The 27,194-nt window shown below is 33.0% G+C and overlaps 1 protein-coding gene across 1 annotated transcript in view; it reads right to left on the bottom strand.

Annotated features, from left to right (window-relative positions):
• Positions 1-12,920: 12,920 nt before the first annotated feature.
• LOC101898483 (uncharacterized) overlaps positions 12,921-27,194 on the bottom strand; it is a 362,514-nt gene continuing 348,240 nt past the window's right edge. The window contains exons 17-19 of the mRNA XM_059123548.1: positions 26,417-26,835; positions 23,415-23,680; positions 12,921-20,772 (exon numbers count right to left, since the gene is read on the bottom strand). Of these exons, the coding sequence (XP_058979531.1) occupies positions 20,530-20,772; positions 23,415-23,680; positions 26,417-26,835 (928 nt within the window). The 3' untranslated portion in view covers positions 12,921-20,529. The remainder of the gene's footprint in view (positions 20,773-23,414; positions 23,681-26,416; positions 26,836-27,194) is intronic.

Here is a 27,194-nt window from a genome sequence, read left to right as displayed (position 1 = left end):
CTAGGGTTGGGGAAATTGTAAGTTTTATTGGGCCAAAAATTATGTAACACCTCGAAATATTCGTTTCCCACATAGGAAAGTATATATGGATCTTGCTATCTCGCCGAGCTGAGTTGATTTAGCTCTGTATGTCCGTCCGTCCGTCTGTCCATGTTAATTTGTAATCACTCTACAGGTCGCAATTATCGCCCGATCTTCACGAAATTTAGAATGGAGGTGGGGATAGGGTAAGAATACAACCCTATTTCTTTTGGAAATGATCACATAATATTTAGGTTGAAATGGACCAAAAACTGAAAAATTTCTTGATTTTGTAGTTGCTCTACAGGTTGCAATTATGGACCAATCGAAGCACAGGGCTAGAGCTTAGGTCTGGGCAGAAGCCTTCCAATTTTGATGGTCATCGGGTAATATGTAGTGGGTGAAATAGACCATAACATTTGTGTTAAATAAAAGTAACATTTTCCATTAAACCGCAAATATTTTTAATCGAGGAGAAATCACAAATAGACGAACAGGTCAATTCTGACCGTTACGTAGATGCCGATAGTAAATATATCGAAATATATATAATGTTTATATACAAAGGAAGGGGATGTTAGCTAGAATGCTTATATCTCAAGAATGGCTGGACCGATTTTGACAAATTTTGTCAATTCAGAATGCATGCGATTTTTATACCCTCCACCATACTATGGAGGGTATATTAACGTTGTCATTCCGTTTGTAACTCCTCCTCATGGCAGACCCAACAAAGTATATATATTCTTGATCAGCGTAAAATTTTTAAGGGATTTTATTTTTTTTGAAAATTTCCAAATTCGTTCCAAATGGTGGAGGGTATTCAAAGTTCGGCCCGGCCGAACTTACTGCTTTTTAACTTGTTTCAATTTGACTTATAATATTGAAGTGTATATTTTGTAATATTTTTTCACCTTACAACACAGGTTTGGTTTGGTTATTACATTTAGATTGCAATTATCGTCCGATCCTCACGAAAATTTTCACAAGGGTAGGGTTAGGCGTAGAAGGGCTAGGCCTTAGGGGTTAAAATGGACCAACAACTAAAAATATTTCTGATTTTTCACCCGTTATAAAGATCACAAACAGAAACAAAAGTACACGAAATCTCGCATGAAGTTAGAGTTTAGGACAGCGGGTAAAATGGATCACTACTTTGTGTGAAAAAATACCAATATTACTTACAGGCGATGTCCAAAATACACAAAAGTCAAAATTCTGTCTTTTTTATGCTGTTTTCGTTGACGAATGTAGCTAAGTATCGTAGACGTGCAAATCATATAGATGAGTCTAAATTTGGAGATACAGAGGGGCATTATGCTTTTGGAGATGATCGCAAAATATTCTGAACCAAAAACAGAAAACATTAAATATATCACACAATTGAAGTCAATCGACACGCCTGAGAAGAGAAAAGAAAGAAGTCTAGCATTTTGGATGACCATTGGATATTATTTAGCTGTAAAATGGACCGCCACAACTAACAGCACGACAGAGTGCGTAAATATTGGGCAAATGTCCCTGGTCGAAATGCTAAGAGTAATATCTGGGCAGTGTTCCGTGACATAATTCCAAAAGCGAAATCTTTCAAAATGTATTTGGATATAAGCAGGCCCCTAACATATTGTAGTGTTGTAGGGTATCATATAGTCGGATCCGCATTAATATAGCCTTTGCTTACTTGTTAAGTTTAGCGAGGAGAATAGTGCTAAAATTATTACACAATGGACCCACATTTAATTTTTCTGTCTAAAATTATTTTATCGGATCCATATGTTAAACTTAGAAACCAGGAATTACCTCAATATGAAATTTCAGAATTTCTGCTCCAACCCTTCAGCCAATAGCAAATTTAGTACCATTTAATAATTTTCGTATAATTATTGTACATATTTCCAAACAAATGTCTCGGTTACACATGAACAGCGACTCTAATACCACTTTTGATATTTAAAGTACTATTTGTTTGTTCAATTCCAAATATAATAATACTAGCTGGCCCGGTCCGCGTTGCCGGCCCGTAGTTTTTGTCTATTATGCATATATTCCCAAGCATAATTATTCACAGATATGACTGATATAAGTGTTCACGTACATGTCGATTTAAAGTGTTTTAAAATACCTGTACCCATTTTTAACCAGTGGGCTTCAACTGTGTGGATGTGCTATACAAATCTATTAAAAAGTATATATCAATCTTATCGCCATATAAGGGATCAAATTAATTTTTAATATGGTAAAAATCGTAGCAAAATCTTCCAGTCAAATGAGCAGTAATTTGGAATTTGCTGTATTTTGTATACTACATAATTGAGGGCTGAATGATTTAAGAATAGCCAAAGTTAATTACTTTTTTAAACCCATTAGCAACTTAGATTGTGAATTAGAGTCCTCATAAGTCCTCCTAACCATGTCAGTCTGTTTGTCCGCCAAAAGGTGGACTTGAGAGGGTATTATAACATGGATAAAAATTCTAAAATTTGTAGATATGTTGAAATTTTAGTGTAAGATTTTCACCCCCCTAATACGCATTATTAGCCAAATTCTTTGAAATGTGGTTAAATTAGGAGGTACCTTCTTTATATGGGCACTACTCCGAAACATCGACCTACATTGAAAACTTTCTTCTACCCCTTATAATCCAAGATGACAAATAGAGGCCAAATCAAAAATATAGCAGAACAATATAGCATGTCATAGCATTTCGCGTGATTTAAATAAGTAAAAATAGTTTTATCCACCTCATAATTGCGGGCAGAATGATAAGATGGGAATTAATTTTATTTGCCATTTAAATTGTAAGTTGGAGACCCCTTAAAAGTACGTTTATATATGAGGGTTAACCCACTGGATTTGGATTTAAATTGTCATATCCATTACTTTTACTTCAAATAAATCCTCTCAAAGTAGGTTAACCCTACAAAAAGTTCTAACGTAAACATGGCATAAAGTCCATATTTTCATCATAGGATAATTCAATGATGATTAAACAAATATTCGGTCCCGTGCTACTTTCTTATATTTGTAATTTATTCATGTTTCCACAATTTATTTCACATGGATGCACATCCCAAATCTACGTTCCCAACCAATATTCTCTTGGGGGTTAAAAATTCAATAGAATACAAAATTTTCTTTTCTGACCACACATTAGATGTGAAAGTGGACTTGGGGATACTCCAATGTGGGGACTTTACTTAAATAAATTCCTATGTGGCAATTATCTGTATGATGGTTCCCTACCCCAGGGTGGCATAAATAAAATTTTTTAGCCAAATCAATTGATGAATGTGGTCAATACCAATATGGGCCCTACTCTGAAAATTTCAAATTTTATGCGAAGAGGTTATCTACCCCCTTAGAAACAAAAATGTCAAATAAGGGCCAAAAAATGAAAAAAGTGGCCGGCCAAGACCCCAAAAATAACTTAAATCATAGATGGTTATATAAATATGAAATCGGGTTGTTCCCTTATCCGTGAGTTATGATCGATATAAAGACCTGCAAAAGTGATTTTAGGTATTTTGAATGTTTGGGAAGAATTTCTGGAAGGATATAAAACCTTTTCTTACTAAAAGTCCCATTCGCTCTACTATTTTGCACCTTTTATTTCAATATTGGTATATTACTTATTATTCTCCCAAAGAATTATGCATTTTGAGCTCTCATTGGACGGATCATTGTCACGCTTTGAAATGAGCCCCATTAAGCTTTTTCGGTCATTTTTGTTTGTTTAAATGTGTTCGCATCTTCCAGCTAACCCACGATGTAGGCCCTGGAGTTGAAAGGTAGATGTCAGTTAACATCCTATTTCGCACTTATTTAATTTTTTAGTGAAAAATTATTCTTTATTTTGTTCACAAAAAATCCACTGAATTCAATATGATAATACAAATTGAAAAAAAAATTGACAAAAAAAAAGAATAACAAATTGAAAAAGTCTTCAACTTTTTCGCTGATTTTTTACAGCAAATGTTTTAAGATCCTTCCTTACAAAGTTTGTCAATAGAATGTACTATTACTTTAAAATTCGATTCCATTGAAAATGTTTTTTTGATTTTTGCAATGAGATCTCTTTTTCATTATTTTTCAGCGATTTAGAAAAAGTAATTATCTTTTAACTTTGGTGTGACCGCGTTAAATTATTTCTATATCATCTATTCCGTTTCGCCACCACATAATTCGCTACTACACTTCCATGTAACCCGCCATCAATTTCAGTTCTCAAGAAATCAAGTCAATTAAATAAATTGGTATAAATATTCGAATTCAAAAATAAAATATAAAAAAACACTACAAATGTACATTAGAAAAAAGTAAGTCAAAATGGAAAAAAATCATGCAAAATAAAACATTACTATTGTACATTTGAAAAGTCAAAATGAAAATGTTAATATATCACATTTTTACGCGATTTTTTTGGATATTATCCTTTTCGGAGAGTAGACAACTCCGAATTTGTGTGAATCGTTAAAATTAATCCAGCGGTTCTTAAGTTATAAGCGTAGTAACTAACACAACTTACATTTATATATATAGATTTAGCACTTTTGGTGAACTTGTAGTACGCTTAAGCCGTGTGTAGTACCTATTAGTACGAATTTCCGAAAAAACCCGCGTTATCACACACTACGCACCGAGTCTGCCCATTTTACCCCAGAAGGTAAAACAATGTTATCTTCTAAACATTTGTTAAAACATATACTATTTGTACATGTGAATAAAAGAGAAAATAATTTGAAATTAATTTAAATTTAGATGCAACAGAAATAAATAATTTTCATGTTAACAGGCAATAAAATGTACAAATTTGGGATAATGCAATAGTGTCCTTCTATCTTGGATTAAAACGTCTTCCACTTTAAACTGCAAATACCGTTAGACCGTTTGAATAATTCTGTTAAACTTTTCAAAAAAAAAAAAAAAAACATTAAGTGGCCCTCATTGTATGGGGGCTATACTAAAACGGGAACATCCATAGAAAATTTATACTTCAAGGATTGTCATCTATCAAATCTTCTTAAATATCACATTTTACGCAATTTCGTCGATATTATCAAATTAACGAGTATCGGTGGGAATCGTTATATGTTTTCCAGGACCTAAATTTTCAATGTTCCGCCACCGCAATTTTTAGACAAATCCGCGAAAAAATTGTGGCAAAAATCATCAAAATACCGAATATCATGAGGTACCGGCATATGGGGGCTATGCCAAAACATGGACCTATACATACAATGTATCGCCGCCGAAAACGGGCGAAAATCATCAAAATACCGAATATCGGGAGGTACCGGTATACAGGGTTGCCCATATTCGACGGACCCAATATTTTTTTTTTTTTTAAATCGAAGAAAAAAATTAAAAATTTGGCGGTTGACAATGTTAATTATTTAATTTGTTCCAAGTAGATTTGTTTACATCAATTTTTGAATATGATATCTCTCAAATGGCCGCCTCTGGCGTTGATGACGTATTGTGCTCTTTTTGCAGCATTTTCCATCGTTTTTGCCAACATTTCGGCCGGAATAGCGGCTATTTCTTCACGAATGTTGTCCTTGAGCTCTTCTACGGTCCTTGGCTTGGAAGAAAAACGGCCCAATGACCGTTTTCGCACTAACGCCGCACCAAACTGTGACTTTTTCGTCATGAAGAGGCACTTCTTGAATCTCCTGAGGATTTTCAGTGGCGTAAAAACGGCAATTTTGCTTATTTACGGTCCCATTCAATGTGAAATGGGCTTCATCGGACAAGATAATGTTGTTCCAAAATTGCTCGTCATCTTCGGCCATTTCGATGACTCTTTGGGCCCATTCCAATCGACGAGGTTTGTCCGCAGGCAACATTCTTTGCGTCAATTGAATTTTGTACGGGAACAAATGCAAATCAATGCGAATAATCCGTTGTAAAGTGGACCGAGCCATGCCCAACTGCTGAGAACGGCTTTTGGATGCTCTTGGGGACCTCTCAACACTGGCTCGTACGGCAGCGATATTCTCGGTCGATCGCCTTGGTCGACTTTTATATGGCCTCTTCGGATTAGAAAGAGCCTTACCAGTCGAAGATTTTTCGTATAAACGCTTAATGGAGTTCTTAGAAGGCGCACTTCTCACATTTTTTAATGTTTTAAAAGCACGCTGAGTTTTCACAATTGACTTCTTCTGTTGAATGTAAATTTCAACTATTTCAGAGCGCTCGCGTGGCGTGTGTTGGTTCATGGTAAAAATCTGCTTGGACTGACGCTTCAAACGCGGTATGCCATTAAGCGATGTGACATCTCTGTCAAAAGTTATGGCGTTGCCAGATGGGTCCGTCGAATATGGGCAATCCTGTATGGGGCCATACAAAAACGTGAACCGATATATCATTTTCAATACCAACCATCCTAGACACAATAATAATTGTTCTGCAAAATTTTGAATATCTACGTCTAATAATGTGGATTGTTTCGTGATTTCAACAGACAGACGGACATCGTGAAATTGACTTAGAATTTTATGCTAATCATGAATATATATACTTTGTGAGGTCTACGACGAATATTTAGGTATGATACATACGACCGAATTAATATACACCAAATTAATATACACTCCTTTTCAAGGTATGAAAAATAAAAAAAACTAAAGCAATTGTTGCGTGTTGAAAAGTATATTTGGCACAGTAAGGCCCCAGCACAGAGTTGCATTCTAATAGTTTCTATGAATTTGAATTGAATTTGAATTTGAACAACCTTTCTTATTGGGCCATAGTCTGACCCACGTGCAAAAATTCAAGATTCCAGCTTCAGCCATTTCCTTTGGTCAGTCTGTTATTTCACTACTCTTATGTTAATAAGAAAATGTGATTATTTGAAACATTTATTCTATATAGGGTAAGTGTGCCTAAGTTCGGCATGTCCCAGTAGTCGGCACTTTTTATTTTTAAGCCCAAATAAAGGAAACTATTATAACTAAATGTATTTTGTTTACTTCAAATATATTGTCAGCTATCTTTGTGCACAATTTTGCTGAGAAAAGATGAATTATTCTAATAAAAACTAAATTTTTTGTCTGTGAAGGTTCTCAACAATTCATATTATTAAGAAAAGTACAATAAAGATGTCGAATCAGTTTAACTAAACAAAAATATTATATTTTAATGAATTAATTTATTATTATTATTAATTATTCTTACAAAAAAAATTGGTATGCCGACTGTTGGAAAATGCCATACCGACAATTGGCAAGTGGTGCCGACTACTGGCAAAAAAGCATTGTTTTAATAAAACTACAAATTTATGAAATTTAATAAAAAGTTATTAAAACTTTATTTATTATTGCAAAAACTATACAAAATTTCGAATCTGAATAAATTAACCTTGTAATAATTGAAAAGTTCCACTCAGAATGGTGAGCGATTAAAAACGCGAAAATCCTAAAAGTGCCGACTACTGGTACACTTACCCTATAGTTTGTGTGAAATATGAAGCAATGAAACTGAATTTCAGAAAATGTATAAATTAACTGTATAAGGTATGCCCTACAAATAACTATACCTTCAGCCTATGTTATAATTTTAGCAATTTGCCCTCAGACATGCTTTTCACCAGTTTTCATAATTCATATAATATAATTTTATTAAATTTCCGACAAATTTTCCAACACATCAAAATAATATAACGCCTATTTCAAGTATTTTTGTCTACAAACAAAACAACTAACAATGGCAATCCTGCTATTTATGTTGATGAAGGTCGACGGATGGTTGACTGGTTTGGTCGGTGGTAGGAGGAGTCGAGTATAAAGCACGTGTTAATATGCAAATGAGGATATTAAAACGGTGGATGTGTTTATATTTTGTGGCAAATTGTATTTATGACAATTTCATTACAATTTCCACCAACATGATTTCTTCGCCCATCCGTTCCCACTCCTCACTTCTCCCCAGACACAAACTCAAATATTTGCTGGAACGGATCTTCATATGAAACATATGGTTTTAGTTGTTATATTTTAGGTATCTGATAATGAATTTATGCTAAATGAGTACGCAATATATAACTCTATTTGTGTAAGTATGAGTGAGCATGTGTGTGTTGAGGTTTTTGTGTGCGTATTGAAGTGGGTGTGAGGGTGTTTTTGTGGATTACTGACTGGTATGACGATTTGGTTTACCTGATATTTATGCCAGTATTTGTTATGAAACATCTGTTTGTGAATAGATTTTCCTGTGAATGTTCCAATATATTTATGTATTGATATAAATTGTGTTTGGTTGTATACTAACTTGGATTTATATATTTATAATTTGGAAGCTAAAATGAAAATAGCACAGTAAAAGGGCTATATATGTCATTTATTTGCTTTTGCAGTTTCTGGAGAGGGATATTATAAAATATCCTACTAAACTATACCTAAAGATTACGAACATGTATAAAGTTATAGATACATTTCAAAACCGAGTAAAAAATATAGATTCAATATTTAGGTAAGCTCCTATTAATTAAGATCTCCAGATTAGAGGACTAGTCGATTTAAAAAGTAACTGAAAACCCACAAAAGTAAGTAAGAAAATCTTAAATATTGTTTTGAAATTCAACCCTTAATTTTTTTTATTAAAAATACAAATGTTTGTAATCAGTGGTTGTGCTATAGTTTTAGTCATGTGTGTTCTATGTACGTTCCGTAGACAAAAGTAATGTCATGGGAACAGTAACCGCACGTTCTGTATTCGTTTATGATTATATTTATGGTATCGGATGCTGTTGACGGATTAGTGTTGTCTGTTGTGTAAACATAAATTTCCAGTTCTAAGCACGAGTTAAGGTATAATCCCCATCGAAAATAGAATAAAAATAAAGGCAAACAAAATATATTCACGCGTTTACCAATAATACATTTGTAGCAATAAATAAAATCAAATACAGGTATTTATTACATTTAAATTGTTTAACTAATCCCGTGCTTTTGCAATAATTTCTATGATTATATTTTGTCAACAAAATTAATCTAATTGTTTTAGATTTTTTTTTTTAATTCCCTGACGTATCTAGGACCATATAAGCAGATAAAAGTAAAATTGTTATACCCTACAAAACTATGTGTTGGGGGTATTATAAGTTTAATTGGGCCAACAATTATGTAACACCTCGAAATATTGGCCTCGAAATCTCGACGAGCTGAGCGGATCTAGCTATGTATGTCCATGTTAACATGCTACAGGTCCCAATTATAGTCTCAATTATTGTCCGATTCTCATGAAGGTGGGGTTATTATAGCATGAGATTGTTTCATATTTGACTTACAATATTGATTTGTACATTTTTTAATATTTTTTACACTCTACAACAGGTTGTGTTGAGGAAATTTTTCATGGAGGTTTTAGAAGCTTATGTATGTATTGTATGTATATTTGGGTTCAAATGCACCCAAGAATTAACAGTTTCCTGATTTTGCGGTCGCTCTACGGGTCACAATTAAAAACCAATGGACACAGAATTTTGCATATATATATTTTTAGCGGGTAAATTGAAATTATTTTGAATATCAATCAGCGCTACAAAAAGGGGTTAATATAGGGCAAATGTCCCGGTCAAAAACCAAAGGTAAGATTTTTGCAGGACTGTATGACATTATTTCAAAAAATCGAATAAAATGTGTTTGGACCTAAGGAGGTTTTCCAATATATTGTAGTGTTGTAGAGTATCAAATAGTCGGCCCCGCACGACTATAGCCGTTGCTTACTTGTTTGTAATTAATTCTTGGCACAAAATAATCCATCAGGGTTTTTGTAACATTGTTGGTTTAAAACGTATTACAAACCACATCTTGCATAAAAAAACTATAACACAAAAATATTTATTTATAAATCAGAATAAATCATTTCAGAAATAATAATTTAGAACAAATCGAAAGATAAACATCCGTGTTGTGTTAAAATTGATACAGCAGAGTTTGGAGTATTTAAAGTTGAAGGTAAAAGTCGAAGCTTATTGATTATTATTGTCGGCACATTTCAAAGGTGGAGCGTGTACTAAAAGGTATCAATACGAGTGCAACAATTTAGGATATTTACTGTAGAACATCTGTTATATTGAAGTAGAATGTTTGTAGTACACCTGTTATAGAAATAGAGCCAGAAATCCTAAAATGGATTTCCATTTTCAACAACATTTTCTGGACTTTGGCAGTCGAATATAAATTCGGCTAACAAAAATTTTGCTATATTGGTTTACATTTTGAACAAAGTTCCTTTTACAAATCGAAGTGGCTGCAATTTAGATTTACCTCAATTCATTCGGAAGACATACAGACACGCCGGCAGACGAACATCGCTAAATCGACTAAGAATTTTACGCTGATCAATATATATATATATATATATATATATATATATATATATATATATATATATATATATATGTTCGTCTGCCGGCGTGTCTGTCTGTATGTATATATATATATATATATATATATATATATATATATATATATATATATATATATATATATATATATATATATATATATATATATATATATATATATATATAAACTTTGTTGGATTTGACATGAGTATTTAGAGAAGTTACAAAGTTAATATACCCTCTATAGTATGGTGGAGCGTATAAAAATGCAGCTTAATGCCCGTAAATTCAGAATATCGATTGGTACCACGTTATACGAAAACGTCGACCAACCTAGCCCATTTACGAACTTATCCTGACAAAATTGTGGCCATTTTTCCCAATTAGTTCGAAAGATAGCGAGACTACAAGAGACAGTCGGACATCAACTTAGAATTTTAAGTTGATACCTCATCACCAATTTCAACAGGTCTCGTACGTGGATCAAACAAATGAGCACTTCAAAGTTTGGTCCCAATCGGATTGAATTGGCCGCCTTAATCGTGATATTTAAAAAGAGGAAATTTGACACTGCATTACTAAAATACCGTTGCAGTTATGCACAACGGAAAATAGAAATTTCAATAAAAGGTCGCATGTGTACCAGTGTGGTCATCTGCACAATATCTTGTAGGGTTGCCCATATTCGACGGACCCATCTGGCAACGCCTTAACTTTTGACAGAGATGTCATATCGCTTAATGACATACCGCGTTTGAAGCGTCAGTCCAAGCAGATTTTTACCATGAACCATTACACGCCACGCTAGCGCTCTGAAACAGTTGAAATTAACATTCAACATAAGAAATCAATTCTAAAAAAAATGTAAGAAGTGCGCCTTCTAAGAACACCATTAAGCGTTTATACAAAAAATTTTCGACTGGTAAGGCTCTTTCTAATCCGAAGAGGCCATATAAAAGTCAACCAAGGCGATCGGCCGAGAATATCGCTGCCGTTCGAGCCAGTGTTGAGAGGTCCCCAAGAACATCCCAAAAACGCCGTTCTTAGCAGTTGGGCATAGCTCGGTCCACTTTACAACGGACTATTCGCATTGATTTGCATTTGTTCCCGTACAAAATTCAATTGACGCAAAGAATGTTGCCTGCGGACAAGCCTCGTCGATTGGAATGGGCCCAAAGAGTCATCATGGGTCCGTCGAATATGGGCAACCCTGTATACCTTCCACTTTGGAATGGAGGGTATATTAACTTTGTCATTCCGTTTGTTGTAACTAACTATTCGTCGTAGACCCCATAAAGTATTTATATATATTCATAATCAGCATAAAATTCTAAGTGGATTTAACGATTTTCATGTGTCTGTTGAAATCACGATACTTATTACATTGTTTGACATAGAGCTTCATTTTTCAAAACCATTTCTTATTTTTTCTAGGATGGTTGGTATTGAAAATGATATATCGGTCCACGTCTTGGTATAGTCTCCATATAACGGTGCATCTCAACATTTTGATGATTTATGCCACAACACCCACATAACGGTACCTCTCGATATTCGGTATTTTGATGGTGTTCGACCTAGCCGAACTTAATGTTTATTTACTTGGCATTTTGATGGTTTTTGCCACATTCTTCACGGATTTGTCTAAAAAATGGTATTTGTTGGTCATAAAAAAATGTATGTCTAGGTTCACGTTTTAGTATAGCTCCAATATAACGGTACCTCCCGATGTTCGGTATTTTGGTGATTTTTTCACATTCACATTTAAATTGGTATGTGTGGGTCATAATGGCTTCTAGCATTGTATGTATAGGTCCAAATTTCGGTATAGCCCCATATAACGGTACCTCGCGATATTCGATATTTTGATGATTTTTACCACATTTTCCATGGATTTTCCTAAAAATTTATATTGTAGTTCATAATGGGTTCTAACCCGATGGCGGAACATTTAATATTTAGTTCCACGTTTTCCTATAGCGCACATATAACGATACCGACCGATATTCGGCATTTTGATAATCCTAGTCACATTTACCCACATAATTTCTTCAAATTTGATATTTTAGAAGATTTGATAGGTGACAATCTTTGAAATATAAAAATGAGGTTCCCGTTTTGGTATGACCCCATATAACGGCCTTTATGTTTTTTTTTTTTTTGATAAGTTTAACTGCATTACCCAAATGGTCTTACTTCATATGAAGTTTAAAGTGAAACATGCTTGAATTCAGGTACTTGTATATAAAAAAGTTTCCTTTACATTAAGGTGGATTGTATTAAAAGTTCGGCCTAGCGAAACTTATTTTTTTTACTTGTTCCATATATAACCCCATTCTGTCTACTTTACGATATAATTAATTTCACGATTTTGTTTAAAGAAAATAAAATAACAGGCGACGTTCCTATGTATAATTTATAATTGTCATAGGAATAACGTTTAAAAAAAAAAACTCGTGGAGATAATTTTGTTTTGGAGATGGCCCGTCTCCATATTTGTACTTACTCATGAGTTCTCAAATGCATACGCAGTTGTAAAAGCATATGTTAATTTTGTTTATATAATTATTTCTTTATTTCATCTTTTCTCTTTAATTAAACTATATATCTTATGCCTACATGGTTTGTTGTTGTTCTTTAAATATAATCTTGATCTTATAATCTTACAATGATTCACTAAAATGTATATATATTTTATATATATTAATCTTTTATTTATATATTTATTTGCATTTGTATATATTTATATATCTATATGGTTATAAGTTAGACTAACTAATTTACAATACTGTAAATAATGATGTAAATTGTTTTTTATTTTATTTATTTATTTATTTTTTTTGAACATATACAAATAAATAGTCGTATAAAGAAATCTAGAAAAATAAAAGGTAGAAATTAAAATAGGCAATATGTATTGAAATAACAACAACTACATACATAAATACAAATATTTATAGATAATTGCACAAGAGCAAAAGTTTGTAACTTTTGCAATGATTTAAATGTTGAAACTTAGAATAATTGTGTGTGTGTTCCAGACCTTTCAGCCCTTGTGTTGAGTTTTTTGTTAGTTTTGCAAATTTTTGCCTTTCAATATGTTTCGTTTAATTGCAGTTTTCCATTATCCATCAACATTATTATCGATTTTTTTGCCTACATTTCCTCATTAAATATGCATTGCGCGTAGATTTTGTAATGGACAAGATGGGCTGACATACAAAGCCAGACAAACTGACTGACCGGCCGGCTGACTTACTGACCAAACGATATGTTTTTACAGCAGTCCTCAAATTTCATAGTTAATTGAAATGCTAAGCGTTTATTACAAACTTATTTTAATTGGAAAATATTTTACATATACATTTAAGGATTAAATAGATTTTCCCTATAAATATGTATGTATGTAGTGTTTCTATGCATATGTATATATATTCGTATATATGTTTTTATATGCATATATCAAATGTTTGCTTATAAATGTATAAACACACACGCATTAGTTTTTACTAAACTTAATACTCTTAAATGTAAAACATATTTACCTTCTAGGCATTTTACTCGATATATACAAAATATTTGTTTTTTTATATTTAACATAAAATTTATATGCATTTAAGTATATATAAATTTAACAAAAAACAAACGAAAATATTGTTTATACAAATTACGTTTATTTTACTAATAATGGATTAATAACATTGTAAGCTTAAGCCTGCTATTATTATTTAATGTAACATATACTTTTTTTATTTTATCTTAAAATTACCTCTACTGTTGCTCACAATTTATTTAAAATGTATGTTTTTTTGTTAAGTTTTTTTTTTTTTTTTTTTTTTTTGGATTTTATTTATTCTTCAAACTGAAACTTAAATATATTTATAATTATTTAATTACTTTCGTTTTTTGTTTTGTCCAAGTTTTATTTTTTTTTTTTGATTAATGTACAACACACGTATTAACGACAATGTACAAAAATTTGTTGCTGATGCTTCTCGTGGTAAAAAGTTAATATTTACATATTTTATTGTTGTAAATTAAGTTTTTCTCTACATAAAAACAATTAAGGTAAATTAATATAACTTAATATAGATGTTGAATAATTTTCACTTGGTTGTTGTTTTTAAGTTGAATAGAAAGTAATACTTTTGGTAGAGGTTGAATATTTTAATAAATTGTTGTTTTTTGTTATGTTTACCTAAATGAGATATTAATTAGCTTTAACGCTTTTCAATGCAATTAATGAAAACATATGTTCGTATTAACCCATTGCAAGGACGAGAATCGCATGAGGTACGTAATGGTTTTAAAAAGTTAGGGGAAGTGATTATAAAAAAATATGTGTTTCGGTACGGAAAATGGCGCGTGGTCAAAACATTCGACCCCATTAGATATTTACTGTGTAGCGAGTAGATACGTCCCTATTATCCATATTTCTGCATTGTTTTCTTTTTATTTCGAAGTTCATCTAAAAGTACCTACTCTCGGGAAATACAGGGTGAGATAAAAAACTGCAACCAACTTCAGAGTGCTGTCATTTCTAAGCCACTCGTCCGACAGCTGTTACAATTGTTCCAGTGACAGCTAATTATAGTCTTTACAAGCGTACAAAATGTTTTTGGTGAGAGTTTTCCAGAAAAAAGTTATTCGTGATGGAATTCAAGCGTGATAGTGTGATTTCTTTACATTTGGCTGGAAACCACAAGTGGCTATTGTTAGAGCACTCCAGCATTTGAATGTGAATAAATCTTTTGTGTCTCGTAACAGCCCGATGTAAAGGAAGTGGAGGGAAGAGAACAGCAACATCAGCAGTAATGGTTCGAAATGTAAAGAAGAGACTTGATCGAAACCCAAGTCGCAGTGGCCGAAAAATGACTCATGAGTTGAACATATCGCAATATTCCATGCGGCAAATACTGAAAAATTAGTTCGGGGTAAAGCCATTGAAATTCAAAAAAAAAAAAAAAAAAAGCAAGAGCTTACATCGCAAACAAAATGAGCGTGTTTACTTGCCAAATAGGTCAGCAGAAAATGTGCACCTTCCGTTGGCCACCAGAACTCAAGCTCCTGTCAAGGTGATGGTGTGGTCGCTCTCCGCTCATATTAATCAAATAAATGCCGAATATTATCGCGAAAATATTCTGGAAGAAAGGAAGGCCTTGGGCACGCGAATATTTTGGCCGCAGACCTCGGACATTCCAACAATGAGTTTCCTCGCTTCATTTCAAGCGCACAATGGCCACCAAAATCTCCGAATACCACCAAAATACCAATCCGTTGGACTATTGTGTCTGGAGTATTTTGAAAAGCAAGGTTGTTACTAAAAAATACCAAAGTGTCGATCACCTCAAGCAAGCGCAACATTCGGCCAGCCTGTGTCGGTTTCATTGGCTTCATATATATATATATATATATAGAAATTCCACTGTGTTCAGATGGCATTTGGACATTTTCACAATTTTTCATTTTTTTTTTGTGCTAATATCATCATTTTCTTTGTCAGCTTGCAATGGGTAAATAATGGACATTCTAATTTTCACCTAAAATTAATTATGTTTTTAATTAACACAACATAATTATGGTCAACAAATTTTGGTCTAATATTTTAATATAAATTTATTTATAAAAGGTGTTGCTGAGTACACAATAATTATAAATGGGATTCCTGTAACATAGGTTTGGTGGTAAAATAATAAGGTTCCTGTTTATATAAAAACCAAAAAAAGAGAGAAAAAAAAATTAAATTAATTGAAATAATCTCTAAATAATTTCAAAAGAAAAAAAAAACTAAAACAAAATGCAGCTACAACCAAGGCAATATTTAAATATATTAAATGTTAAACACGAACATTTTTTGTTCTCGTAAATGAGCTATTTTGTTGTTATGCATAGTTTTATAATGACATCAACACACATAAACACGCACATATTGTTAATTATATTATATACACAAATATATGTGTATGCAAATAATTTTTCGTATGTATGTATGTGTGAACATACACTTTTTTATTTAAAAACTTTATTATTAAAATCGATATACAGAGCAAGGTATGGGAGAGGATATGTTTATTTGTATTCGTATATGATTGAGTAAGTGTTTGCGTCAGTTTGTTACCAGATATCAGAAAATTTTAAATTAAATGTCAATAAAATTAATAATAAGCAGACATGTAAAGCAATGTAAATGACATAAATTAACAAAAAAAAATGTAAGGAAATTTCAAGAAATATATAAAGTAATATTAAAGTGTTTGAATTTGAAGAAACTAAAGATACTGCTGTAAAATGGAGAAATTTTCTCGATATAGTCGCATGAGAACATTTTCAGGGTCTATTGAGAAAAGAAATTATTTTTACTTTTGTCAGTTATGTAGAGAAGCCTTATATATCGGTATAACGAAACATAACGGAGAACTTTGAGGGAAATCGCGCTCAAAATGTTTGGGACTCTTTCTGAACATCTCTACAAACCATATAGTCAAATTATTCTCTATAGAAGGACAATGTTGGTCTCTTCTATCGGAAATATGTTGAGAATTTACTCAGACAGTTTCGTATGTCATATTTCGTGGACAAATTTTTCCTACAAAATGAAACACACAAGAACTAAGAACAGATGTTATTACTTTTATTTAAATAAATTACCCTTTCATCCTGAGAACATGTTTAAGAAAAAACAAGTTAAAAAGCAGTAAGTTCGGCCGGGCGGAACTTTTAATACCCTCCACCATTTGCAACGAATTTGGAAATTTTTAAAAAATAAAATCCTTAAAAATTCTTTTAAAATTTTAAAAATACCGAATATAGCCGTTATAGGGGTCTATAGGACGTGGACATACATAGGCATTGTTTGTCATAAACCATTACCATATTCAAATTCGAAACTTGAAATAACCAGTGAATAATGTAGCTAAAAGCATCAAAATACCGTATATAAGGAGGTGCCGTTATATCGGAGCTGTGCGAACACCTGGACCAGCATAGACAATTTTTTGTAACAGGCTGTAGCATCCATTACGAACTTCAAATACCACATCTCAAACAATTTCGGTGGGTATTGTACCTAAAATCGTCAAAATACCGAATATAGGGAGGTACTGATATATGGGGCCTATACGAAGACCTGGACCCGCACAGACAATTTTCTGTCACAGACTGTAGTTCCCATAACGAACTTCAAATACCAAATTTGAAACAATTCCCGTGAATAATGTCGCTAAAAACATCAAAATACCGAATATAGGGAGGTACCGTTATATGGGGGCTATATGAAGACGTGGACCTGCACAGAAAAATTTCTGTCTTAGGGTGTAGTATCCATTTTGAACTTCAAATACCAAATTTGAAACAATTCCCGTGAATTATGTCGCTAAAATCATCAAAATACCGAATATATGGAGGTACCGTTATATGGGGGCTATACGAAGACGTGGACCTGCACAGAAAATTTTCCGTCTTATGTTGTAGTATCCATTTTGAACTTCAAATGCCAAATTTGAAACAATTCCCGTGAATAATGTCGCTAAAATCATCAAATAGGGAGGTACCGTTATATGGGGGCTATATGAAAACGTGGACCTACATGGCCCATTTACGAACTTATCCTGCCTACTGGAAAAATAAACATGTGTGAAAAATTTTAGCCATCTATCTCAATTCATTCGAAAGATAGCGTGAATATAACAGACAGACAGACAGACAGACGGACATCGCTAAATCGACTTTGAATTTTACGCTGATCAAGAATATATATACTTTGTTGGGTCTGATATGAGTATTTCGAGGAGTTACAATCGGAATGACAAAGTTAATATACCCTCCATAGTATGGTGGAGGGTATAAAAATTACACAATAGATAATTCGTTTCTGATTTAAGGAGAATACTGAAATAATCCATTAATGATTATAAATTGAACCGATAGCAATGAATTGGCATGTGCGTCATCGAAATAAAGGGTTTAGACTTTATGTCAGCTTTAGTTTATAAAGAGTTATAGGAAATTGTGAGTCTGCCTGTCTTGTCATGCTATTGGGCACGACTACTCTTGAAACCAGCGTAAGGCTGAGAGTCTTACGGTTTCATATGTATAATGAGAGAGAGATAGAGAGAGAGAGAGAAAGAGAGAGCACTCTTGCCTAAACCAGACTGTAACCCAAAAGAAGCTTCAAGTTGGGTAATATCGGTTCATATTCCCCTTTATCTGATCCCATAGATGGTGAAACTTTCCAAACAAAATCATACGTAATTAACCCCTTAAGAATTGTGCGACTTAAATTGTAATACAAAATCTGGATAATTTATTTTACAATAACTTATCCATAGTTAAAATTTTGGTTAGAAGTTGTTTGTCTTTGACAATAGCCACATACAATGATTGTTTGTGGTACTTTGGCACAGATTCACAAAAAGTACGACTCTAACCCCAAAAAGTCATATATAATTTGATGCTGCCAAAATGTTCCTAATCTCCGTTGTAAGACTTCTGTATTCGATCTAGTCATATCTGTCTCGAAGGAGTATTCAATTAGGCCCAACCTGGATACATTTCAATATTGATAAAAAAATTAATAAAAAATCATCTTAAGAAAAAAGAGTGCACTATATAGTTCAAAATTATCAATTCGTGATACTTAATTAAGAATCAGATCTGATGAGAAAATACAGAATATTTGCCCAGTACTTCTAGTACCTCCCACGTTTCTCTTGAAATCTTCCATTAAATCATAAATTATTTAATCATAGAAAAGTTATAGTACAAATTTGGTTCACAGTACTATTAATATCCGACAGAACAAATATGGACAAAAGTGACCCACTTCTTTTCGTATTTGTCACTCAATTCCCATCTGGACAACATAAGATCTGGCGTAAAGATGATATTTGTCTGTAAACTGGATCTGATACCTCTTTCGCATAAAATGAGAAATTATACCCCACATCTCTTCAATGTTTGCAAGTTGTAATATTTCTACTGAATAAAAATGGGAATGTGGGGTACAACACCGTCTGAAGCTTTCCGACTTATGTTCATACAAAATATTGGTCTTCTCTTGAGGACATACGATATAGAAATAGAAAACTACGTGAACAATTTCATCAAACCTTAAGGCAACCATTTGTAAAAAAGTTCCGTAGAGGGACGAACTTTTCCTTGAAAAAATCGTAAAACAGCTGTCCTGAATATGAGGCAAACACAATGCAATAATATACAGTGATTGGATGAGGAATAAACTATATTTGGGTAGTAGATATGTATTCGTAAAATGATATATGGTAGAGTTTATACCGTATGTAAATTATTATGACATATATGTGCGTGAGTATGTTCTGACAATAATTTAGAACAGAGATTTTCTTGTAAATGAATAAATTATTTTACTTTTAACTCAGAAAAAAATAAGGAAAAAAAATATATTTTTTAAATTTCCCTATAACTCCTTCTTATGAATATTTCGATTGCGTTTTTCTTTTCTTACTATTATTATTTTTCTATAAAAAGTCTTTTGGAATTTGTTAATTTCAGCCTAACACCTTTTGCTTAAGAACTAATCAAAGTATTTACCTCAACAGACTATTCGATCACTTCTTTTTTGAACTTGAAATTTAAAAGCAATAACAAGTTTGATACTCATACACATTTCAACAGCGTTAGGAGGGGTGAGCTGAAGCCATCACAACTTAAAATGTTAAATCAAGAACGATGTTTTAATATAATAAAGTCGTCACAGAATTGACCCTCCCCTCCTCAAATTTACATATAAAGAGCAGCAACAATAGAAAGTTCAACATTATATACAAATAAATAGAGAAAATTATTAGAAATTTATATACCAGATATACATATAACATTTACATACATAAACATTTACAGTAGCTGTACACACATACAAGTAAATAAACAAACATCAAATTATAGTTGTGTTAGACAATTATGGCCTTTAAGTTGGTTTTCGTTCTTCCACTTTATTTTATTTATTTAGTTTGTTTTGTTTCGTTTTTTTTTTCTTGTTTTGGTAGGTTGTTTGTTCTGGTTTAGTTGGTTAGACGGCAGTCAGGCAGGAAGGTTGTTTGTTGGTTGACAAGCGCAGCACCTTCGATTAGATGATTATACATTTAATGTACTACATACATGTGTGCGTAGAAATGTGTTCTTATTTATATACAACTTTCCTGGATGCGATTTGAGGTGGTAACCACTTCCGGTCGAAACCGGTATTCACTGATGGATGATGTTACCGATGGATTATTTGGACTTAGCAGACTTACTTCCATTGGCTGAGTGGTGGGATGATAGGATGATAGCGATGATGATGTTGTAGTTGTACTACTAAAGGGCAGACCCACACCCAATGGTGGACTGCATGTGGTAATACCTTTTTTGTTGAGTGTGGCATAACTCTGGGGAGAGAGAAAGAGAGAAAATCATGATATAGAACAATGTGATGTATGCATAGAAAAGCAATAGTAATAGCAGCAGTGGCATAAGAACGAAGAAATTATAAAACAAAGCCAGCAGCAACAGCAAATGACAATAGTCATGGTGATGCTTGATGATGCCATTGACCATTTTGTTTTGTGTAAAAGTAGAAAAAGAATCACATACATTTCTATATAAATATATATGTATATAAAAAGTTGTATTCCATTTTCTTTTTAAATAATATGTTCTGGTTTAAATGTATTAAGGGCATTTTAATCATGACTATAGTTCCATATTTTCCTTTTCTAACAAAGAATGTGTGTATGTATATGAAAAGGTATTTTCATGTGTTTGTGGCCTGTCCTATTTCAGGTTGTTGTTGTTATTTTTTATTTTTTTGTAGTTTTTTCTCTTTGGCCAAAGAACTAGAACTCAAAACTCACAGTAGAAAAAATGAAATAAGTTTCTGTTTTAATTCCCTGAAGCTATTATGTGTCACATAAAAATGTGACCATGAGTTTTGTGATTTTTCTCTGTTTCTTTATTCTGGCAGAATCATCATTGTTATATTGCTGTTTATTTAGTTTTCTGTATTTCTTTTTAAAGGAAAGGAAAGTGAAAAAATTGAATTGAAGAAATATTTTATAAGAATATCTGGATTATATTTAAAATTATGTATATCTCTTTTACAAGACTAGCAAGGGAAAGGCAATATCTAAAAAGCAAATTAAAGGAATGACCTTTCCAGGAAAGCAATTATCAATAACACATTAAAATGTAGTGTAAGTAAACTAGATTCTGCCTTGCTGATAGGTTAAAAATAATAGGTATTTTCTAAAAAAAAATAACAAAGCCAAATAACTTACTTTCTCATAACCAAGTAATGGGTGACTTTGGCACAGAGTATGTGCAACTCACTACAAAACCGAAGGTTGTGAGTGAGAGGAAAATATAATTAAATACGATGACTATTTTATGGAGATGTAAGACTTGAAAAAAACTCTTAATATTCGTTGATAGAAAAGCATTTGTTTTATTTGCCAAGTGAATATTTCCTCACAATTACTTTGTTCGTACTCTTAAACTCGCATTTTATTGATGAGCAGTGCGTTCATTTGGGTCACGAACGCACTGCTCATCAATAAAATGCGAGTTTAAGAGTACGAACAAAGTAATTGTGAGGAAATATTCACTTGGCAAATAAAACAAATGCTTTTCTATTTATTTGTATATTTTTAGGGGCCAGAGATTAAACACATACAGGGTGAAATAAAAAAAAATTGAAACCAAAGTCAGACTGTTGTATTTCTAAGCCACTCGTCCGAGAACTGTTAGAGTTATTCCAGTGACAGCAAGAACTTATCCCGCAACAGAAAGAAAATAGACTCAAAAGAGTTAAAGAGTTGCTTCGCTTGGCCGAAAGAGGTGAACTGCCGGATTTGGGTTTCTCCGATGAGAAAACATTCGTTGTCCAGCAGTTTGTAAACAAACAAAATTATCGTGTTTACTTGCCAAAGAGGTCAGCCGAAAATGTGAACCTTCGGTTGGCCTCCAGGACTTAAGCGCTGGCATAACAGCCGATGGTCGCTCTCCGCTTGTACTAACCGTCCGTGTCACGCAAACATTTTGATCGCAAACCTTGGACACTCCAACAGGACTCAGCACCATCGCACTCAGCACGCGCCACCCAAGAATGGTTACAGAATGAGATTCTTCGCTCCATTTTCAGTGCCCAATGTTCACCAAAATCTCCGGATACCAATCCGTTGGACTATTGTGTATGGAGGCACTAAGGTCGATCACCTCAAGCAAGCGCTTCCCGGGAACGGGCCAAAATACCGCAGAGGAATATTCGGGCAGCGTGTGACGGCTTCATTTGCCATTTGGAGGCCATAATTCGTGCCAAAGGTGACCAATTCGAACAAGTCTAAACTTATTCTAAAATGTGTTGTTAATTCCGACTTTATAGCTTTCATTCAATAACATTTAAAAAAAATATGGCTTTTAACTTTGTTGCAGTTTTTTTTTATCTCACCCTGTATGTCGTTTACAAGACTAGATACGGAAAGGCAATATCTAAAAAACGCACTAAAGGAAATACCTTTCCAGGAAAGCAATAAATACATACTTCAGACGACATAAATCCTGTAAAAATAATGGATTGGCTAGAAAAATTTGTAAGCAGTTTCGATTGCCAAAAATTGATTAAAAAATCCGTTATTTGGTAACGGACATTTGTTGGTTTGCGTTTAAATTTTTGTCATTTAGTGCGAAAATCTGTAAACATTTGTTTCGATTTTTTCATTTTTGATGAACAATTTTTATTTCCTTAAAAACTAATTTAATATTCATATTGTTAGTCTCCAAATATAATTTTCGTTGAATTATTTTAAATTGTTTTTCTTCTCTTAATACCTCCTATAAAATATTCCATTTCATTTCTTGTGCGTTTCGTTTGTTTTCATCATTTCCTATTGAACTTCCGTAGAAAGTTATATATAACTCCATGAATGCTGCCTATAATTATACCCTCGTCATAGCTCATTTATTTATTTTTTTTATTGCCAATTAATTTTTTTTTCAATTTTCTTGTTGTTGTTCTTGTTTTTGTCATACTTACAATTTGTTTGCTCGGCCTAAATGTGTAGTGCAGCACCTCATTGCCAATGCCAAGGCTGCCATTATTACTTTTTAATGAACCTAAACTGGATACACCATCGGCGCTACTTAATGCCGAACCATTCGTAATGCCAATCACACTCCCACTACCGCCAAGGGTGGCCGTGCCATCTGTGGCATCTGGCGTGCAATAATCACGTTGCAGCAATCTCGCTGATGGGCTACGGAATATAGGTGAAGCCATCATTGACTTCAGTGGACGTTTTTCTATAATTTTCCAAACGGAAAATAAAATGAAAAGAAAGAGAAAACGTGAAAGAAAGAAAAAAAAATATTTAACAAAGATAAGAACAAAGTACAACAATATTAATTAACAGCTTGTTATATAGTTTGCAGGCAGCGCATTGTGGATGGACACACAAAACACAACTAAAATGTAATAATAATTGTGAAAACACAGTTTTAGCAAAGTTTTTAATTATACACTCGCAATGACGGAGGTATAGGATAACAAAGGACCACCCCCCCTTCTCCCGCACAAGTTATAGAAATAATATTTAATTATTAATTTAATATAATGGCATAACTAGTTGCAAAGTGATATTAAGAGAGACGTTTATTTGAAAAAGGAAACACGGAAATAAGTTCCCAGAGTGAAGGAGTATTTGTTGGAAAAAAATTTAATTTAATATTAATTTTTAATTTCGGTTAAAAATTCTAAATATACCAATGGCCGAGTGGGCACGTAGTTGAGAAAAAAATGTACCCTTGGACAAATTGCTTGCTTTCGATTTTTTTTTGTACTTCCCAATCCATCTCTAGTTTAAAAGGAAAACAATAATCTGGTTTAAAATTGTAAAACGTGGCCCAAAGCTACATAACAAAAATAATAACTTTTAGGAATGCTATAAACTATAGCTTATAATGACATTTGATTTGGAATATTTTTCTTTTGACATTGTCCACCATAATATGTTGTATATATAGCTTTTATATTTTTTGACGACTTTAGTTATAACGTTATGCAGAATATTTTTATCTTTGGTGTTTTCCCTCTAAAATTATGGTTTATGGAATTATTAGTTTTTTCAAAATATTTCGATGGGTTTTTCGGAAGTTATCCCAATATGTGGATTCCATTGAGTCTTAACTCGAAAATTTCTAAAAAAAATTGGCTGAACCTGTTTTTGGTTACTTTCCGATGCAATCTGTCAAAACGTCAGTATACCTGTCTCATATTTGTATACCCTCCACCATAACATTAAGGGTATATTACGTTTGTTATTCCGTTGGTTATAATCATGCTATCTTCCGAAGGAATTGAGATGGAGTACTAACTTTGGTATACATGCGCTTTGGGTCTAAACTTAGGTCAACTTCGAAGATGAAATGTATCGGCCAACTCTGCTCTTATAACGGCACTCCCCTATTTTAAAGATTTTTTGCACATTTTTTCCACGGAATTTTCTGGTCTCTTGCAGAGACCATATAACTGTTCCTCCAGGAAATCGGCATTTTAATGATTTTAGCTAATTTTTTAACAGATTTATCTCAGAACTCGTAATAGGCACTACCTTATCTGGTAGGAAATTGGTTGGATCTACACGGTTTAGTACAGGCCCCATATAACTGTATTTACAGATATTCGGTATTTGATGATTTTTTTGACATTTTCACCAACATTTTTTCAAATTTGGTATTTGGAGTTTGTAATGGGTACTAACTCATATGACAGAAAATTGTCCATACAAATTCACGTCTTCGTGTAACCCCCATATAACGGTACCTCCCAATATTCGGAATTTTGATGATTTTAGCTATATTTTTCAGCAGATAATTATTTGTAAAGGTCCACGTTTTCGTGTAGCCCCACGTTACATATTTTTAATACATTTTAAAAGTTGCTTTCAAATGGTGGATGGTATTAAAAGTATGGTCCAGCCGAACATAGCTACTTTTTGACTTTTTAGCTCTACTTTCAAAGTCTTTTCGGGTGTTCGTGTAATTTTGGGAAAACTTTACGTTGTAATAGAAAACAAAAAATCTTAAAAAGATTAATCGTTGCATACTTTTAGGCTTGCATAAATTTTTAAAATGTACTAAAATATATAATAGCAAAATTGATTTCGACTTTTATCGGGTTTCAACTTGAGATTTTTCACTGCCAAAAATGTACTATTCGAAAGGCGAATTAAATAATGAAGAATATTGGATTTTTTTATATGCTAATACATAGTAGATCTGAGCCACAAACAGTATATATCATTTCATACGGCCAACGTGAAATAACCAATTTTTGGTTTAATTGAATGAAAGCCTTTTCAGGCCATTTGGTTTAAATTTAGCCAAGTCACTTTATCCAGCCAGTAGAAAAGTAATATATATATATATATATATATATATATATATATATATATATATATATATATATATATATATATGAAAAAAATAAAATTCGGTCAACTTCTTTTGGTGCCACCGATGCAGTCTGAACCTCATATATCGTAGTAATTGCCCGCACCTCTTCTTACCTCCCATTATGGATAATAAATTATAAAATTTGATATTTTGTGGCTCATTTTATATTTAATAAATAAATACTACCAATATATACCCAAGAAAAATCAACGTTAAAAAATACTGAGTGTATATGTCTGTCGGAACATCCGTTGAACCTTCATAACTTGTTTCATTCACTTGGAGCCATGAATGTCACTTTATACAAAATCAGCTTAAATTGGAAAATATTGAAAATTGGATGCATTTAGGTTACATGCTTTTTTATTTGAATTAACATTGGCGTTGATTTCGTATTATGTTCACCTTCTTCTCCTATTTTCAATACTTCTTTTCCTTCAAACCTCTGCAATAACAACGCTCATTTTGCAACAATAATAAAACGACGGAAAAAACATGATTCTAATTTAACGATAATTGTCCAATTGCCGTTAATACAAAGCTTCTTTACTAATACGGCTAATGGCTGGCTACTTTAATACTTACCATATTGATTTGGTATAACATCTGGATCTGTGTCATCGCCTTCGGGCGGATCGCCCATCATTTGCGGTGACTGCCGATGATGATGATGGTGATGGGTAGTTGACCTTAATGCCGATGAATCCATAATGCCACCTAAAACACCTCCGCCTCCTCCACCACCCATACTCAGAGCTGATGGCGATGAAGCACCGCCGCCGCCACCAACACCACCTCCTATGCTGCCGCCACCACCGCCTCCGCTGCCGACAACAGCTTGAAGTTTGCCATCGCCATTCGATTGCAATAGACTGTGATGGGCCTGATGATTGTTCTGTTCGTAATGATTATGATGATGATTCGGCTGTAACGGATCCAGTTGACAATCGGCGGGTATTGATAGTTGTGTGTGTTTTGTGGGTTTTAAATTGTTGTCATTTTGTCTGGGAATGAAAGAAAAAAATGGGAGATGGAATCACATTAGACTTGGCAAATCGATATGAATGAAATTATGTGTTTTTTGTTGTTCCTATTTTTGATTGATTGGAGAAATGATTTTGAAATATGTCAACAAAAATCGTTGCTTATTCCTCCTTAATCAAATATCATTTCTAATAAGGATAGATTCATTGGGTATCTTTAACAACAATTTTTAAGGATACCGGGATAAGCTATTGTGGATAATATTTTCGATTCTTGTATCTATTTTCAGACATCATTAATCTGATCAAAAATATTTGTAGGAATTTGTTCAGAAAATATTTTTTTGTAATAATCGTTGAAATAATATGTCAAATTTGGT

Source organism: Musca domestica, unplaced genomic scaffold (assembly GCF_030504385.1).
Source record: "Musca domestica strain aabys unplaced genomic scaffold, Musca_domestica.polishedcontigs.V.1.1 1, whole genome shotgun sequence".
Taxonomy (NCBI): Eukaryota; Metazoa; Arthropoda; class Insecta; order Diptera; family Muscidae; genus Musca; species Musca domestica.
Note: the sequence above shows the minus strand (reverse complement) of the source record. Positions and strands in the feature narration are given on the sequence as shown.